General features: G+C 38.9%; 1 protein-coding gene across 3 annotated transcripts in view; it reads right to left on the bottom strand.

The window, feature by feature from the left end:
- RNF38 (ring finger protein 38) overlaps positions 1 to 19052 on the bottom strand; it is a 108852-nt gene that overhangs the window by 4075 nt on the left and 85725 nt on the right. For all 3 annotated transcript variants that reach the window (XM_027709675.1, XM_027709676.1, XM_027709677.1), the window contains 7 exons: positions 18463 to 18630; positions 13975 to 14145; positions 12186 to 12347; positions 9270 to 9376; positions 7655 to 7739; positions 6037 to 6158; positions 5037 to 5136 (listed from right to left, as the gene is read on the bottom strand). In XM_027709675.1, the coding sequence (XP_027565476.1) occupies positions 5037 to 5136; positions 6037 to 6158; positions 7655 to 7739; positions 9270 to 9376; positions 12186 to 12347; positions 13975 to 14145; positions 18463 to 18630 (915 nt within the window). The remainder of the gene's footprint in view (positions 1 to 5036; positions 5137 to 6036; positions 6159 to 7654; positions 7740 to 9269; positions 9377 to 12185; positions 12348 to 13974; positions 14146 to 18462; positions 18631 to 19052) is intronic.

Below are 19052 nucleotides of genomic sequence, written 5' to 3'. Positions count from 1 at the left end.
ATGTGCATGATTCTAGATACAATCTGGCTAATACAATTTTTAAAATAAAAAGGCATGTCCTTCAAAATTCAATGGATTAATGAGTCAAGAGCTATTCACTTGGGTCAACAATGAGGTAGGAACCATCTGTACCATAGAACAGCATTCAGTGGGAGCAATTTCCTGATAGGAATTGCAGAAATAAACTTACTGTGCCAGGATAAAATGAATACTCATGGACACCACACCACTGGCTTTTCAAGTAACTTTTCAAGATCCTACATGAACATCTGTTTTAAGTTTAGTTGCATTTTTGTGCCTTTCAATAAATGAATTCCCCCTTCCTGGCATTTAATATGACTCTATGGTGTCAAAAGAGGAGTAAGGTAATATTGACCTTTTAACTTGACACTCTTCCAGGCAGATTTATTTTTTGTACTATAATGAGAGAGTGCTGCACAACAAACCGATTTACTTTTTTTTTACTTTATAGAAATTTATAGTTAAAGTGAACTGCAGTTAGAATAGTGAAACAACTATAGGGCTACTGAAATACTCTAAAAACCACTGCACTACTTTGGTGTTAGTCCATCAGAAATAAGCCGAAGTATAGTTACAGTTCCTCTTTTCTCATATATAATACAGCATTTCCTACCAGACCATTAAATAAAAAGGCAAGTAGTTCTTTTAAGCTGGTTCTAAACCCTCTAGGTGAAAACAGTTCAGTGTCAAGTTTTCCTTTGGGATGATGACTGTTACTCATAGAAGAACAGATCTCCCATGTATTCATATTTGACTAAAGGATCTAGGATAATAAATAAACAAATACTGTGAAATATGAGAACTGACAATACTATGAAAAGCTAAAGAATAACTTTCCTCGTTTCCTCCATTGTATTAGATCTTCTCTCATAAGTGTTTAAATCTGCTTGACCAGGGAACTAGTAATTAAAGTGGGCAGTCTAACAGACTGTTATAGGACATTTTCTCTCACTTGCTCATACTACCTAAAAAAGTAATACTGTATATAGCATTGTAGCAGCTAGGCAGATCAGATATTTCATACCTACAAGCCACAAAACTTTGTTAGATAGCTTTTTTCCCCTCCATCTTCACCACCAGGCAGCAGAATCAGATGTTTTTTTTAAATAATCAGATTGGATCACTAACCTTTTATTTAAATCTTTGTCATGGTTTGAAGCTCCAAAATCCAATTCCCTAGTTCTAGCCCCCCTCCCACATCTCAAGCCAGTGTGAGATGCGTTTTCCAGACACCATACGAGACTCAAAATGGGGGAAAGGGAATATATTACAGTGACTGTAGACATAAATAAATATTATAATACATTACATACAATCTTAACTCTATCTCTACCATGACATACAATATTTACAATGGATCAAATCTCTTCTCCCTCCAAATAAAAGTCCAGGAGGGAAGAAGGGAAAAGATCCTTTTCTCTCTTTGAGCAGCAAGTCTCTCTAGGGCAGCAGTGTCTTTTCCTCTCTTCCATGCAGCAGTTGCTGGATCTCTGCCAGCACACACGAGGGGGTCTCCAAGCCCCTCGGCCCTTCAACGCAGGCAAAGGGTCTTCTGTGGGCTGCGTTCACCCAGACAAAGGTCGCTCCACCACGGTCATATCACGAAGCACAGGGGTCTTCGTGACGGTCTGGCATCTTCAGGGGATTCGAGCCCCTACGCAGAGCTTCTGGCTCTGCCTCAAGATGGCTGCCAGCTTCTCTGAAGCTGCAGCAAGGGAGGGCCCAAGGTCCTCTCTCACACATTTCGTCCTGGCTGAGCTCTCAGGACCACTGCATTTAGGACTTCCAATTAATAGGAGTCCACCCCCTCCATTTTCTGGAGGGATCTCAAAGAAAGTTTGGGGGAGTTTTGCAGTTCTTACCCCAACAAACTCTGTAGTACTTTAGTTCTCTCTGCTGCTTTTCTCTCTCTCTCTCAGAGCGGAGAAGTTTTCCTGTCTGCTTTTCTGCATGTTTGTTTTGCTGCTTCTCTTATCTCTTGGCTCTGTGCCGCCGCTTTTTCTCCATCCACTGCTGCTCTGCTGCTTCTCCGTCTGCCCACTCACGGTGGAGAAAACTCCTTCAGCTTTCTAGCTACAGGTACTGAGCCCAGTTTAACACTGTTCCAAGTCCCCATAGCCCCCTAGCCAGGGGCTGGGGTGGGCCCAGCCCCCAGTGGGGCTGCGGGTCTCTTCCTCGTGGCTTAAAACATGGCCACCTTTTCTCCAACTAACTACAACAACTACTTTCTTTTCCGGTCTAGAGATATGTTTATATTTTGCAGGAGCGCTGATTGGGTCAAACCCCAAGGGTCACCACCCCCTGGGGGTTACCACTTTCTTAGCTTCAGGAGGAAAACCTGGTTCAAACCACTACAATCTTTCACTAAGATGACAAATGATGAAACTTAAAAAATAATCAACTTGACTCCATAGTTCTAGAAATATTCCTGAATAGCAAATACTTTCTTCAAAGAGACGAGATTAAATCAGTAAAACATAGTGACAAACTGGTAACTTTTTTCTTTTTTTACCTTGTTGAAAAACGTTACAAGTACTGAAAGCTATGATTTCTACTTTCCCTTGTAGAGTTTATCAACATGACGTTGGCTGGATGATATGAATTAAGTGGATCTGGACATAATTATACAATCAACACATTAAAAAAGTTGTCAAATTCATAAAGGAATGGAAAGAAACAAAACTAAAGCTCAAAATATCTTTCATTTATCCTAACTTCCAGATGTTGGCTGCTTAACCATAAACCAGGTTAGACAGAGGCTGTAACTAAAATAAGACTGTTGTTACAGGTAATTTGTTACAGCTTGCAGAGCAAAATAATCTTATATATATCATCTTTGTACTGCTGTAACTGAACCCAAATAGTGTAAAAGTACTGTCTTAGCAACCCTACTCTGTGATGGTTTAACCTTGTCTCGCTTATTTTGCACTCAGCTCTGGAATACATGATGTCAATGCAAGCAGTTTCAGCAGGTTTAACTGTAGCCTTTTAGGGTTTGATTGCACACCTTACACCTCATTCTAAAGACAACCTTTAGAAAATACCATGTGATGATCTGTTAGAAAATGCAGTTTCTAAAACAGGACAGGAACATCAGCAAAGCTATTTCACCACTACTATAGTACGTCTATGATTATGAAAACAGACTAAACTAAATCCACTTTTTTCACTTTACACTTCCGAATTCTATTCCCAGTTCATTACCACTTGAAAGGACTAACTCTAACTTTAAAAGTACCACACGGAGTCCCAAAAAAGCATAACTCAACATACTTGTCTGATTCCTGAGCCCGATGTCAGGTACAAAAGAGCATTAAGAACAAGACAAGCATGCATGATACTTCCCTGACATGTTCCTCTAACTTCCAGAAATCTGCAGATCAGGGATTCTATGAATCAGAGGTATATTTTCTTGCATTAGTAGCCTGGAAAGAGCTGGTTTTTAAAAAGTCTAGATAATCAACTTAACCTGTATAGACCTATAGTGTCCACTATCTCAAAGGCTGTGTCAAATGGTCTTAGTTTTTTTTTCATAAAATGGAGTGAATGCTATCCCTGGATACTTAATGTCTACACCACAACTGACTTATGAAGTTTCATGCAGTGAGAACAGTGACACACGTAGTATGAACACTGCTCAAGAAGAGTAGGGGACACTGAAGAACACTACTTCAATATATATATATGATCTACTCTTAATTTGTAGTTAGTGAATAAAACAGCATACATCTAACATAGATATATTGATAATATTATGTGGAGTGGGTGTGTGTACATGGCTTTTTTAATCTGACAGTAAAACAACCAGATGTTTAGATTCCTCTTGCTGATTCTCGAGCATGTATGTGGATTCAGATACTGAAGGACATCTGTTCTGGTGTAAGTTATGAGCACTGTTGTAGAAATATTTACTGACCCTAGATTTAGTAGGAGCCTTAGACCTAGCCTACCAAGGGTAGCTCAAGGGCAATTTCATATACTACTTTTTAAAGCCCTTCTCATTATTCTTGGTATCTTGTTAGCCAAAAGAATGCTGTCAATATTAACTTGATTTTTTCTTTCTCTGAATATTTTAGTGTATGCCTAAGTATTTTCTCAGTTTTATGATGTCATAAAGGCATTTAATTTCTCCTTCCAAAACAACTGACATCATCTGTAACTCTCTAGGGACCATATCAACATAGGATCATTGCAGTTTCCAATGTTCTACGCAACAAACTACACACAGATCAAAGCTGAATAGAATAAAATACTGAAAAAAGCTGAGGTAAGATGGGAATCAATTCCTCGTTGACAGTAGATCTGGCTAAATGCAGCCTGTAGAAATGTCTATCATCAGCTACTTACTTGTACTTCTTGTTCTTCACACCTTCTGCACTGCTGCTATTTAATCTGTGCTCTTACTGGGCTGTCCCGATTCTAGAGCTTTTCTTTTTTGCTCAAATTCTCTTGGAAGGGTATGCAATATTGTAAAACTATAATTTCTATTTGCATATATTACATTTCTGTATATACGCATACACATATACATACATGCATTAACACATTTTATTTGCCTCAGAAACTAACATTAACAGCAAAATGTGGAAGGAAAGGTATTGGTACTCATTCTTGCTAGGTAAGCTACGAAGAATAGTTAAAGCCACCATCATCACGAAACTCTACATCACACTTTCTGTATTATTTATGCTTTTTCCAAGTCTTCTTTAATATCACATATTACTCAAATTCACAGTCATTGTTCTAAACGAACGGAAAACACAGTGAGATCTGCCAATGAAAATAATTCTCTTCACATTCATTTTCCCTTGTGCCAAAGATTATACAGAAGCAACCTTCAACCATTACTAGAAAAATACCCTATTCAGGCAGTGCTTCCACTCTACTGGCATTTCTAGCCTACGTATCGGAAACATAAAACAAGATGAAACGTAAGTGGAACAGCAAAATACCTCCACTCTCTCCCCCAAAACTAACTAGTGAATTTCATAAAAGATAGGATTATTTTTTCTTACCTTCAGCCATTTATCAACACACTTGGCATGGAACTCATGGTTACAGGGTAAGACTCTAAGTAGCTGCCTTGACTCAAAATCACACATGCACACCACACATCTGAAAAAAACAACAAAGTTCAAGTGTACCTGCTATGTAAGAACAACAAACACATAATTCCATGCAAAACCTTACAGGTATGACTGTGACACGGTAGCTATTTTACTTCTTCAGCAGCTACAGTGATCTGTATCTAACAATGTAAACTGAGAATTGACTCTGTGGGGTTTTGTGGATGGGGTTTCTTTTTTGTTACTGTGCTTTCAAATCACAAAGTAAGTGCTCCTGCTCATGGGAGTTCACAGATGCAATCAATACAACAGAACAGACGTTTTACCAAAATCTAAAATAGCAGAAATAATAATCTGCAAAGATCTCTCCCTACTGATGCTTTTAAGTCACACCAAAGGTCACTGAAACTGATGGATCAGAGAAAAATCCTTATGCTGAAGTTCAAACATTAGACAGTATTTGGTCCTAAGTCACTTAAACTACCTTCATATTGATACTGCCCTTTCCACCTGATTGCGCAGATCCTACAAACCCAGTAAGTTAGGGGGTTTTAAAAATAAGAAGATGCACTCCTAAACCACTGACCAAGCTCCACCAGGAGAACTTCAAAATTCCAACACTTGAAGCTATTTTAACACAAGCTAAAGTCCAAGTTGACAATATCACTTTAATGTTTAGTTGCTGAACCTAGAACACCTCACTTTCATTTAATTTTTTTAAATGCTGAGGAACTAAATGAAACATAGCTAAATTATGTGAGACTAGATAAGAAGTTTTAAAGCAAGAATAAACAGTATTGGAAAGCACACCAAGAAAAAAAGAAAATTTAAAAAGTTTACTGACATGACTGCCGTTAAAGCCTTTCTGACCTAGCTGAGGGTGCAAGTTAAAGAAATAAAAATCAAGCCACCTAAATTATGAACCTTTGAAAGAGACCAGTATACTTACAGTGTCTGCTCTGATTGGTGATTGTTTGGATTGAATCTGTAGGATGGAAGCTGTTCAATGTCTGCTTTTGTTAATCCCCGTGGTTTGGCTTCTCCCAGACGTTCTGCCAAATTCAGCAGTGCCTGCAAAACATGGAAACTGGACATTTAAAAACTTACTGATCAAAAAGGCTCTGGTTTCACTAGATTTGGGGCTACCATCACACCTCATTACCCCAGCTGGTAGCACAAAACACCCTTCTATTAAGAAATGTTTAGAACCTTAGTTTTCTGATACAATACAAGCTCCATGGAAAGTCTTTCAAAACTTAACCATTTTTGCAATTATGTAAGATATTATCTTTGGGATTTCAAAACGTCCAGAACCCAACTTCCAATTAGTCCTATGCACAGCTCAGTAAATAATTTGCTTCTGAGGGATCCCCTCACCCTGCTATGAAATTAGCAGTGCTGGTAACCAGAAAGAAATTGTCAACTAATTTCTTCCCTAAGAATATGTGAGTCTCATCTTGTGAGAGAAATCAGCAATTTAATGGGACACAGTTTCTGATTTCCGCTCCATGTCTTGGGCTAGCTGAATTAAAATATGGAGATTTTATCCTCAATCTGGACAACAAATATATACCACCAAACTTTAAGTGCTTTTTTTTCCTGCTAAATTTTTAATTTTCTATAAACCAAGCATTGCAGGTAAAAACCTCTCATTTACATAATCGGTAGTCTGTCATATATGTAACTCACACTCCTTCACAAGGGACCTAGGCAAAACATCAGAATAAATGTGACAGAGAACCAAAGCACAGAAAAGTTAAAAGATCCTGAGAAGGCTGCAAATGGTACTGATCACAAAGAGAGTTCTTATACTGAACTCTTGAACCTAGGGCTCAAATTCTCAGAAGACATTGCTTCTTCTGAACCACCACAGAAGTTATTACAGAAGTGCTCTTTGTTAAAATAAAAATGTGCAACTACACAGACATCTTAAGGGGAACACAGGCAGAGAGATTCAAAAGTCAGGGTTGGGTTGATGACTGACTAAAGAGAAATCAAATGGAATCAATTAGCAAAGACACAACACTTGGAACTGCCCCATAATTATCTAGGATATTTAAGAGGGTTCTACATCTCTAGATGTGAATTACCACACCCCCCTGAGGGCCAAGAAGAACAGGGAGTAAGGCAGTTTTATAAACATTACACTTAGATTAATCAATCCTATGACATTATAACTATTCTGTATTAACACTATTCTGAAAGTTACACACACAAACCCAGTGACTTACCCTGTTCTTTTGAAAGTGCCTCACTTCTGTTATGTATTTAAAATCAATTAAAATTTGAAAGGAGAATAGTAGCATGTAGAGCATAAAAGCTGAACAATTTAATGATTACTAGACTGGAAAGGTGGATATTGGGAAACCATAATAGACAAGAAAGAAAGCTAAGCACTTTTAATATCCAGTATTACAAAAAAATCTGAAAGGATGGTTTTTGATTCCATCTTCACAGTCATTACATTTATTTGAAAGGCAAAACCAGGATTAAAAGCAAAATATAATAAAATTTTATCTACTGCTTGAGCTAATATCTTTAAAAGCAGTTGTAGTTCACACACCAACCTCATAGTTTTCTACCTCTCCATCTTCCACATCCAACTCAAAGCTGAAAGCTGGTCCAACGGCAGGTGGCACTGGGAGCATTGATCTACCACGAGAGCAAACACAGATAAGGTTCAGCATCTTGCTGAAGGAAAGCACAGAAATATCTGGCAGAGGTAAAGCTACCTTATTGATGTCTCTTAAATCAACATGTTACCAAAACTGGTAAAAATGTTATGTTTGAAGTCAAGAGCAGACATTTGAAGTGAAAGAGTCACAGGAAAAAGCTAATTCTGCCTCTTTTTGTTACTGAGAGTGCTGACTTCTCAGTTGCATGCATGTCTCACTTGGTACTTTCAACCAAGCTCAGCTTTATTACAAAAATTAATCTCCTAATTTTCACAGACTATGGAGAGTTAAAACTAAAAAGAAATGGACATTTTTGTTTTAAATATGTTTTATTTCTTTAAGTGGATAAAATACCATCAAAGAAAAAGAACCCTAAGTTCACTTAGCTCTCCAATACAAAAGTCTTGCACCTTTTGTAAGTCTAAAATACACAATGAAGATAGACAAGATCTGCTACTGGACCAACTTCCAGTAGTCAAGCACAAATTCACTTTCTCACATACTGTGATGTTGGTTAAAGCAGAATCCCTTCAGATAGGTATGAGATGTTTTTACCCCCCAAGATATACTATGGGTCAAAATGTAATGCACACACAGAAATCAAAAATTCAAAGCACTAAAATATACTAAAATCCCACTGAAGTCATCAGGAATTCCTGTGCCACATTGTGTCTTCTACGGACAGGCAAGAAGCTATGACATTATTCTCAGACTGCAAGATGCCACGTTCAACAACTTTGCTGAAATAGATTTCTGGTGCCATTTTCATGCCACATCTGACATTGTGCAGAGAGAAACTATAGATCTGATGTCAATATCTGATTCCTTGTCAATGTCAACTTTGCCACCAGAAACTTAATCTTCATTTTCCAAACGTTTCATACTTACTTCCAAAACAGAACATAGAAGACTAATAAATTTCATGTCATAGACCCAAACTGCCTCACAGAAAGTCTGCCATAGCACACTGCAGCTAATTTCTGAACGTTAACTGTCCCACATCTTTTACGAAACAGCTAAAGAGGCAGAACAGAAATTTAACAGCTGTAACAGAGTAGCAGTTCAGCCAATAAAGGGTAACACATCACAGAAAGCGCTCACTCTTGTATTTCATATTTAAGAACCAAAGCAAATTAATTTATTCTGTAAGTGAAGACTCCTACAACTTGATCCTACAGTGTAACCATGTCTCTGTAAGAGTATCACAGATCCAAGATATAAAATTTGGTCAAGATTTTAGGAAGAGTTCAGAAACAGAGGCTGTTGTGCCTCAAAATACCTGAAAAACTACATTGGACAAAAATTGTTCACTTATATTTTGCCCTGCTCAAGGGTGTATGCTACAAAACAGGCTGAAAAATTTACACAGAAATGGAAGTTTTCCTCTGAGACAGGTGAACTGTGCCTGGTCTCTGGCAGAGAGACCAACCATAAAAAGTGCCAAGATGCCTGTTGAAAGTCACATGACTTAATAGCCTATATGGAAGCAAATGTACTTTACACTTACAGCACATAAGGTAATAGGCTGGGATGGTAAGGGTGTGGTGGTATTGGCTGCTGGGATCGGTATCTGCTGCGCCCTGTGAGTCTTCGAGGCATAAACGGTGGGTAAGGCTGCAAGAAAGAAGAAAATAAGCTTCAACTGGAATTTGTGGAACTGGAACTTGTGTCCAGTTCTGGGCTCCCCACCACAAGACAGACATAGACATACTGGAGAGAGTCCAACAAAGGGTCACTAGGAGGGGACTGAAGCATCTCACGCGTGAGAAAAGGCTGAGAGAGCTGGGATTGTTCAGCTTGAAGAAGACAAAGCTCAGGGGGATCTTATCAAGGTATACAAATACCTGAAGGGAGGGTGCAAAGAAGACGGAGCCAGGCTCTTTCCAGTGGTGCCCAGTGGCAGGACCAGAGACATTGGGCACAGACTGAAACACAGGAGGCTCCGTCTGAACATCAGGAAACACTTCTTTATCATGAGGGTGACTGGGAACTGGCACAGGTTGCCCAGGGAGGTGGTGGAGTCTCCTTTCTTGGAGATACTCAAAAGCAGGCTGGACATAGTCCTGAGCAGTCAGCTCAGCCCTGCTTGAATAGTATGTGAGTCTGTGATTCAACATTTTCTTTTCTTAAAATCTCCTCTCTCAGTACTGAAATTCACTTTTAATAAAGCATTATTTAAAAAATCCAGCCTCTGCTCAAATCCAGAAGAACCTCAGCCTCAATTTGAAACTATTCCTATCTATAATATACGATCATATCATTCCATGTGAAAAAGTGGTAATATACAACAGAAATCCTTGCAAGTTCTGGTGTTTTTAGTCTATATGCAGGATAGTCTGGGAAACAGCACATGAAGTGCTGACTCTCTTGTAAATATAAAAAGTCCAGGTGCTATTATGCAGGCCTGTGCAAAAATGGTTGAGTAAAGAAGCCCTTAGAAAAGTCTTCAAATAGAGAATTTTAATTACTTTTTTTTTTTAGAAAGCCCATCTTTTAAGTGGTAGTATACATTTACACTTACGTTACAGTGTTGCAGCCCTTCAAGTGTACATGGAAAGTTTATTCAGTACAATTTCTGCAGCTGGACCACATCTGAAGAGACATTCAAAGCCTAAAGCTTCAGTGGTTTCCTTCCATGGAAAAATCAGGGCTTTTTTTGTCATCCTTGTTTTGTTAAAATTTTTTAGTATTTTCTACAACTGAAATTCATGTAACTCCTATTGAATTCACATTTCAAGGCCTTGAAACTTTTTTTTTGAAAAAAAGAACACTCAAAGTCTTTAGTAAGATGTTTTTCTTCTTCCATGCTTGAAATCTGAAAGCACAAAAGGCCACCACCACCAATGACTAACCTAAAATCCTCTTATTTTACAATGGAAACTTTTTTAATAGGTAGCCACGGTCAAACATAAAATTAACATATGAATACAAACACAATGCAAAAGAGCCAAGGTATTTTTGCTTGGAAGTTTCAAACTAGACATATCCAATATGAGTTTTCCTGCTTTGTCAATTCTGCAATCCAAAAATGTAATTAGAAACTGTCGTGTTCACTGAATGAAAGAGAATCAGAAATGCAGCCATACCATTATAATGTTAATGTAAATAAAGCTTTATAAAGATTTAGGATTGCTGTATAAAAGACCACATGATAACTTGTAATATGTATTTATTCTACTCCTCAGTGATGAAGCATCAGAGAGGACAAATGCTACAATCTGCAAAAAATTTTACGTTCCTTATCTACTTTAACAACTGAACTTGGTAATCATGAAAGCCTCACTCCAACCAAAATGTTTGTGATTAGACTAATTCATCCAACAAGAATACTGAATAAAATACAAGCAGTTTACGGAATCTTTTAAGTGTCTTCATCTCCAGAGTGTTGACTGAAAACTTAATTGAAAATCTGTACACGTTTAGATTAATTAAAAAACTGAAGAGTTTCTAAATGCTGGAAACTTATTTGAACCTTTATAAAGACCACAGCAATCATTTGACTAGATTCTGTGATCAAGGAGACTAAGACAAGCTATCTGTATATTCTGCAGTTGCAGGGCCTGAAATTTCATTCTCATTTAAATTTTAAATAACCATAAACCTCTAAGCCTCTAAAACCTCTGTCAACTTGATGCACAAGTCAAACATTAAAAATTTCAGCACTTTTACCTGACTTCTACTTATTTCTCTGAGCATCACACAGGCAGGAAAGGTTTTTATTTTTTAAAAAAGCAACCCACACAAACAACAACAACCACCCCATCCATTTCAAGACTAATGTAATTGCAGACTGAAGTACAACACAAAGATCCTAGAGGCAGCACCACAGGACACACCACAGAAACACACAATTCAACAAAATTCAACACGGACTTTATCCTGCATCAAGTTTAATAGTTTTTTGTGCTGCTGCAGATGAACTGCCTGTAGATGCCCAGGAAGCTGGCTCAAAGCAAGCTTTGTAACATAGCTACCTTTAAAACACAGCATGGTCTAAATTATGGAAGCTCTCTCTACAACTGCTTGCAGAGAAGAACTGTTTTTAAAGCATTCTAGCCTTCCTGATTCGTGGAAACTCAACATATGACTTATGATGAAGAATTAGCTGAAGGTCACAACAGCTTTTATAAACCAATCAGTTTCTGTTGTAGAAGCCCTGGACTGTGTGAAAACATGGAATGTTTTCTAAGTAAACGCTGCTACACTCTGCAGATAATGTTATTGGAAATAATTTGCTGGTGGTTGTCAAATTACCCTTAACTTGATAAACACAAACTTAAGAAAACGCAAACAGTATGCAGCTACATCAATAATGGAACACATCCGCAAAAAGTGCCGCTTTTCAACAAAACATACTACAGAGTAAAGATCCAGAATGTTAATGCAGTATGAATGAGAATGTAGCATAGAAAGGAATACTTACTACACCAAATGACACCTCCTGGTGTAATGGATCATGCGTTAAGAATTGAAGAGGAGCTGAGGGAGGCAACGTTGGTGGATGGGCTGAGGGAGGGTATGTAAAACCTCCTACAGGAAGGTGTTCTCCAAGCAATTCTACGTCATTTTCTATTCTTTGAAGTGGCTAAAAAAAACCAGAGATAGCCTTTGTTGCAATAATAGAGATGTAATTTTTCCCCAATAAAGAACTGCAGTCCAGCTACATATATTCTGTGCTGCTGTGATCAGTTTTATAATAACGCTGTGAACAATTCCTAGGTCATTAACACTACCCAAAAAGCAATGACAACACTACACATTTGATATAAATTCACCTTTTCCAGCTAGCCATGCTTATAGACCAGGAATTTATGCGATCTAGCAAATATAGGAGTGGCTGTAATTTCCTGTGTCTTGCATTTTTCAGGACAAATATTTGCTCTCCCTCTTGCCAGGCTGCTCTCACTGTACAACTATGCAAGAGAAAAAAATAAACAACCATAGACAAGAACTGAAATTGTGCCAGAAAAACTTAAAAGTGGAAACATGGTGGCTCCAGTTGATTAAACAGCTAATGATATCCAGTAACCAAGCAGATGCTTTCCTAGGGGGGGATCATGCAAGCAGTCTTACCAAGACAAGCAGTCCAGAGGCTTTGGAAGCATGAGATTCCAGATTGTAACTAATCAAGTCTAGTACATCAGTCAGGTTCAAAAGCACCCAAGAAACAACCAGGAATCATCAGTTTCATAAATACACCTCCCTGAGTGACACTGAATTCTACCATTTCAAGAAATTCAGCTAAGAAAGCCACCTTGTGGAGCCAAAGGAATATTTTGTTTTCCTGTTATGCAGAGCAAACTTTAAACACAAGGTATTCTTAAACCACTGTGATGCAAGCTTTTTTTGCCAGAGCTGAAAGTTAACAGGCAAGCCTAGTCAATAACCTAAGTAAGCAACTCAAGCTAAAACCCAAATCCATACATTTTCTAAAGGTCTTACAAAGATAGCTACCACTGGAAACCACTTTGTTATGATGATGGCAGCTCTTCTCCCACCATTGTAACAAAGTGATTACAACCCTGTCCACACCTGAGACATGGCATGAAGAAGTCTCAGCATTGTTTGTAACATTGAAACTATTTCCTATTTCTGCATTACTGAAATACCTGCATCTTCTAGTCAGAGGGGCAAACAAAGGGACACAATACTCAGGTAACCACACAGTAAGAGTCGTAGGCCAGAAAAGTAATCCTAACTTCCCCCTAAATCCAAAACAGGATCACGTTTCCCATGTTTGCACAGTCCCTATCACTAAGCCACATCTGCTTAAGCAGATGGCATCAGTAACTTTAAGTGTGAAAAAAATGTTCTAGGAAAAGCACTGGTAATTTTAAAAATTAAACAAGAAGTAATACAAAAGAAGCATGTAATGAAAGCAACATTCTGTGCTTTCTTCTTTCTCTGCTAAGCTCTTCTCTCAGACATGTACCGTGCTACACAACCTCCACTGGATTCTATTCTGCTTCCTGGGAAAGAAATACCAGATGGTGAAGCAAACACCCATCTTTCTGACAGAAGTAAAGGTCTATGGAGAAACAGCACAGACAACGATGAAATACGAAGTGCAACACTGAACTTCAAAAGTACTTTTTCATCTTTATACCAAGCAGTTACAGGCTTAAAACAAAATTCTTCTGTTCCTCAGTCAGGTATCAGTACCATGCACCCCACCAGTTCTACAGAGAGGGGGGGTAAGAGGCATTACTTACCGACCGTGACTGCTGTGCTTGGAAAGGAACGAATTGTCCTGGAGGAGGTAAGTGAGGAGGGTGGTGTGTAGATATATGAGGAGGATGCAAAAGGAATGGGTCACTTGAAATGAGGGGTGGAAATGCTGCATATGGTACAGGTAGGTGCTGGACTGAGCACGCCTGAAGCATCTGAAATAAAGTGAAAACAATATATTTTTGTCTCTAGCACAAACATTCCCTACACAACATTCTACATTCTATGTATTTATTATGGAAAGATATCATTAAACAGTTCTTTTACCTCCTTGGAAAAGCCTTCAAAATACACATAAATAACTCATTCAAATACACAAGAAACAGTGATTAGTACAGAACAGGCTCTAGAAGCACAGTAGTTGACATCTGATAGGTGCTCATAAGGTCACTGGGAGCTAGGATTTTCAATACTGCAGGATTAGACAGCCTCCTAAGTGATGAGCAGATACATTTATCCTAGTTCATTTTATTTTTGCCACATATTACCATCAAAACAACATGCCAAAGCAATGGCATTGCAACCATTTTAAGCTCTAGATGCAGCAGCGGGACTTGCAGCTCTCAGATTGTGCCTAAAAACCTCTGTTGCTTCATATATTATGAATAATTCTTATGGTCTGCTCAGTTCTGCACTTCGAGGTGAGTCCTAGCTTGTAAAGGAAGCTCCCTCAGTGGTGACTAATATGTGAAAGAGCCCTTTTTCTCTCCTCCTTTAAATTCCTCACAAAAAGGAATTGTCAAAAATTGACAAAAAGGAATTTGTGCCCAAAAGCAGCTTTGGCCACAAAAGTTTGAACACTACAGTGATGAAGGCACTGAAGGGCAAGAGGAATGTACTTTGTGAAAGTGTTCAGTTTTACTTCCACCTTCAGATATGAAGAAGCAAGAAACCTGCATTCTCTTTTTTCTCGCTCTTTGATCTATCATCAGAATGTCAGGCATTTCTGTTACATTTCTGACAATTAAAAGAGCAATTAATGAAGATATTTGTTATCAAGTCTTACAAAGAAAGTTGATCCAGTTCTGATCTCTCACTTTTTTTTCCTTATTAGTCATGTCACATAGCATATGTTGTGCCAATTGACTATAAGGGCATAAAATGGTAAAAGGAACTAGTTTAAAATCTGATTACAGTAGTGGAGGTGGAACTATCACCTCAATTTACTGTGATCATGACCAAACATAAATCTTCACATGTAGTGAAACAGTAGCAGATTAATTTGATCTGACTACTATTTTTCTTTAAGTGCTGACTGACCTTCAGTTACTACCTCATTTTTCTAAAACAGGAATACCACAGACAAGCGTTTCCATTGCTACAATAAATTTTTACTGTATTTTACTGAATTAAAAACTGTCTTCTAAAATAGCTGGAGATAAATTTGCATGTAGAACATCACAGACTGTTGTTTAAAACAGGAGGTTCTTTGTGAAACATCAGAATAGGTTTAATCCCAAAATTCTGTATGGTAAAGATTATATATGTTTGGAATGATCTACGCTATGTCCACGTCACTTTTTAAAGTTAAAGCAAATGAGGCCACACTAACTTCGAAGTAGGAAGAAATGAAAATTACCCGTTTATTCATTAAGGCTTTTTAAAAACTTCTGCTGTTTGAACACATCATAGAAAGGCCTGAGTTGGACAAGACCTTAAAGTTCATCTCATTCCAACTTCCCTGCAATGAGCAGGGACAACTTTTACTAGACCAAGTTGCTCAGAGCCCTGTCCAACCTGCCTTGAACATTTCCAGTGATGGGGCCTCCATAACTTCTCTGGGCAACCTGTACCAGTGCCTCACCACTCTCACAGTTCAGAATTTCTTCCTAATATCTCATCTAAAGCTACTCTTTTTCAGTTTGAAGCCATTCCTCCCACTTGTCCTGTCAGTACATGCACTTCTACAGTCTCTCTCTCTCTCTCTCCACCTTTCTTGTAGGCCTCCTTGTAGGTGGCCTGGAACTAGGGCACCTCAAAGCCTTCTCTTTTCCAGGCTGAACAATCCCAATCCTCTCAGCATTTCCTCACAGGAGAGGTGCTCCAGCCCTTGTGATCAACTCAGTGGCTCTTTTCTGGACACAGTCCAACAGGTCCATGTCCTTCCTGTGCTGAGGACCCCAGAGCTGGATGCAGTGTTCTAGGTGGGGTCTTACCAGAGCAGAGGGACAGAATCCCCTCCCTTTCCCTGCTGGCCACACTGCTTTGGATGCAGTCCAGGACACAACTGGCTTTCCGGGTTGCAAGTGCACATTGCTGGGTCATGTCCAGCCTCTCATCCACCAGCACCCCAAGTCCTTTTCGCCTGGGCTGCTCTCGATCTGTTCATCCCCAGCCTGTGCTGACACTGGGGGTTGTCCCAAGTGCAGCACCCTGAACCTGGTCTTGTTAAGCCACATAGGATTCCCATGGGCCCACTTCTCCAGCTTGTCCAGGTCCTTCTGGATGCCATCCTGTCCCTTTGAAGAACTTCTGAAATTGATAAAGGTATTTACTAACTGACATTTGTTTATTTTATAGCTACATACGCAGTGTGAGAGACAAATATTGTGAAAACAGCGAAAGGAAGTTCACAGATGAAGCTGGTGAGCAAGCTCTCATTCTGGAGGGCACGGGCTGCCTTTCAGATGTAGTGTTTTAGGCTGGAGAAACTGGCTGACAGGAACTATGTGAAGTGCAAAGGCAAATAGGAAGTCTGGCACTGGGAAAGAATAACTCCATGGAGCAGGACTCTTTGAGACTAACTGGTTGCAGTCAGATTTGCAGAAAAAAAAGTGGGGTTCTGATGGTCATGTCAATTAGGAGTACACAATACCCACAATGTTCTCCTGCAGTCAAAAAGGCATGCTGGGCTGCATTGGTAAGAATGCAACTAGTGAAACCAGTGAAGTGATTCTGCTCCTCCATTCAGAACTTGAGACACTAATTTCAAGCCCTGTGTCCAGTTTTGGGTGCCTCAGTGACAAAAAAAAACAATGACAACATGATGACCAGGAGCTTGGAGCACATTGCATAAAAGAAAAGGTGGTAGAACTGGACTTGTTCTGCTTTAAAAAGCAAAAACTAAGCAAAACCCTTAATACTGTCTGCAACTGCTTCATGAGAGTGGACAGGAAGTACCTGAGTTCTCCTCAAGGGGCAAAAGGAAAGGACAAGGATCAATGGGACCAAGATGCAACAAAGAAAATTCAGAAAGAAAATTCAATCAGATATACAGAAGAAATTCTTCATCACAAGGACAGTCAAACACTGTGGAAGTTTAGAGGCATTATGAAATCTCCATACTAGGAAACAAATACTGCTTTTAGCAGGTGACCACCAGATGACCTCCAGAGACCCTCCTAACTTAAACTATTCCTCAGTTTTGTGACCTAAGAGAAGAAAGCATAAAGTCTGCCTGCTGATGTTACAGAAACTCAACCTTAATTTTTTTATAACCACTTGTACTGGATCCATTCTCTCAACACACTTGACTAACTATTGTACATTCAGTCCAAACAAATGGCACCTGGACATGATAAATGCAAGTTACCTTCACTCTTCAATCAGCAGCTAAAAGAAATATGCGGTCACACCAAGGGTTTTGTTTTAGTGCCACATAGGCTCGTTTATGTCCTCAGGTCACAGAACGCACAATAGGAAAAGCCAAGTTACACACTGCTGGCAAATGCATAGCCGGCAGAGAGCAACATTATAACAACATTATAAACGTTAACTGGACACTCTATATAGTATTTATGTATGATATCACAGATTTATACTAGAAAAAATGAGGGGAAACAGGCTCTGGTGCCTGTTAACACTTAATGGTGAAATGCCCATCAGAATGCTATGACCTGGAAAGTGATAACTCTGAGCTGACACATAAAAGTTTGTGAGAAAACAGTTCAAATTCTTTCAAATTCAAAGCTGGTAAATTGGCCAGTCAAGGTACTTAATTTTACTCCCAGCAAGGCACAGGCAGATATCCTTACTGATGAGTATTTTTATTACTATAACGAGAGTATTTTCAGACAAAAGAGCCCTTTTCAACTTTTAGTGATCTTTCCGGATTTTACTACTTCTCAGAAGAAAACTAACCTTGGAATATCAGACCTTTTTGCATATAACCATCCCTGAACAAGGTCTCCAGTGAGTAAGATTTTTTCCTAGGTGACCTGCCAGATAAAAGCCTTAGAAGCCTTCTTCTTACTACAGGAAAGTAGGTAGAATAGCTGCTGATGTAAGTCAGTTCATAAACCAGCTTTAGGTTTGAATTAAAACCCATCAGAACTCTACTACTATAAACAGTCATACTCTATACCATATGCTTATCAGGTCTAAAGCCCACACTACTATCCCACTTCAATTGACCACAGGAAAACCAAAAAAAAGGCAATTTCTAACAGAATTAAGGCTACACAGACACTAAAGCTTCAAGGTGCCATTTCTACAACAGATTGAAGCTGGTGTAGTTATAGAGACCCACTTACTGGGGGAGGCACACTGCAAACTGGAAGGTGCTGGCCACTGAAAACCACTGAGCACCCTGGGACCTGCTGAGCGCTGCAGGCTGGAATGTGCTGTCCTGTGCAAAGTGGTATCCCATGTGGAGCCACAGTTGTCACTGTGTATGAAACAGGAACTGTGCCCTGATGGATCTGCAGAAAAAAAAAAAAAAGATTTTAATAACTTACTACAAAGTCTCAACTGTGTTGTACAGCACAGGGAGTAAGATAAGTTTTTACAAATGTATGTGAAAAATAATATATTCACAATGAAAGTGTAAAAGGAGGCACGTGGTTGTAATTTCTGTTCCATTAAAATATTTTTATAAATGGAATGTTATTTACTGATCACAAGTTTCTGGGCAAAACTAAGAGGAATCTCTTAGCTTAGAATGTTAAAACCTCAAAGGCACCTTGGTCACTCAGAAGCACCTCAGACTATTAGGTCTCTCTGCTCTCCCCCAGGTTAATTGTTATGAAATAAGGCAGTAACTCCCACATAAAAGTTAATCTACAAGTAGTTCAAGAATCTTCTCAATTCTGAAGGGAGTGATTCAATGTTAACTCAGAGGCTT

This window comes from Neopelma chrysocephalum, unplaced genomic scaffold (assembly GCF_003984885.1).
Source record: "Neopelma chrysocephalum unplaced genomic scaffold, ASM398488v2 Primary Assembly neopelma1_96821, whole genome shotgun sequence".
NCBI lineage: Eukaryota > Metazoa > Chordata > Aves > Passeriformes > Pipridae > Neopelma > Neopelma chrysocephalum.
The sequence above is the reverse complement of the archived record's forward strand: the minus strand, read 5'-3'. Positions and strand labels throughout refer to the sequence as shown.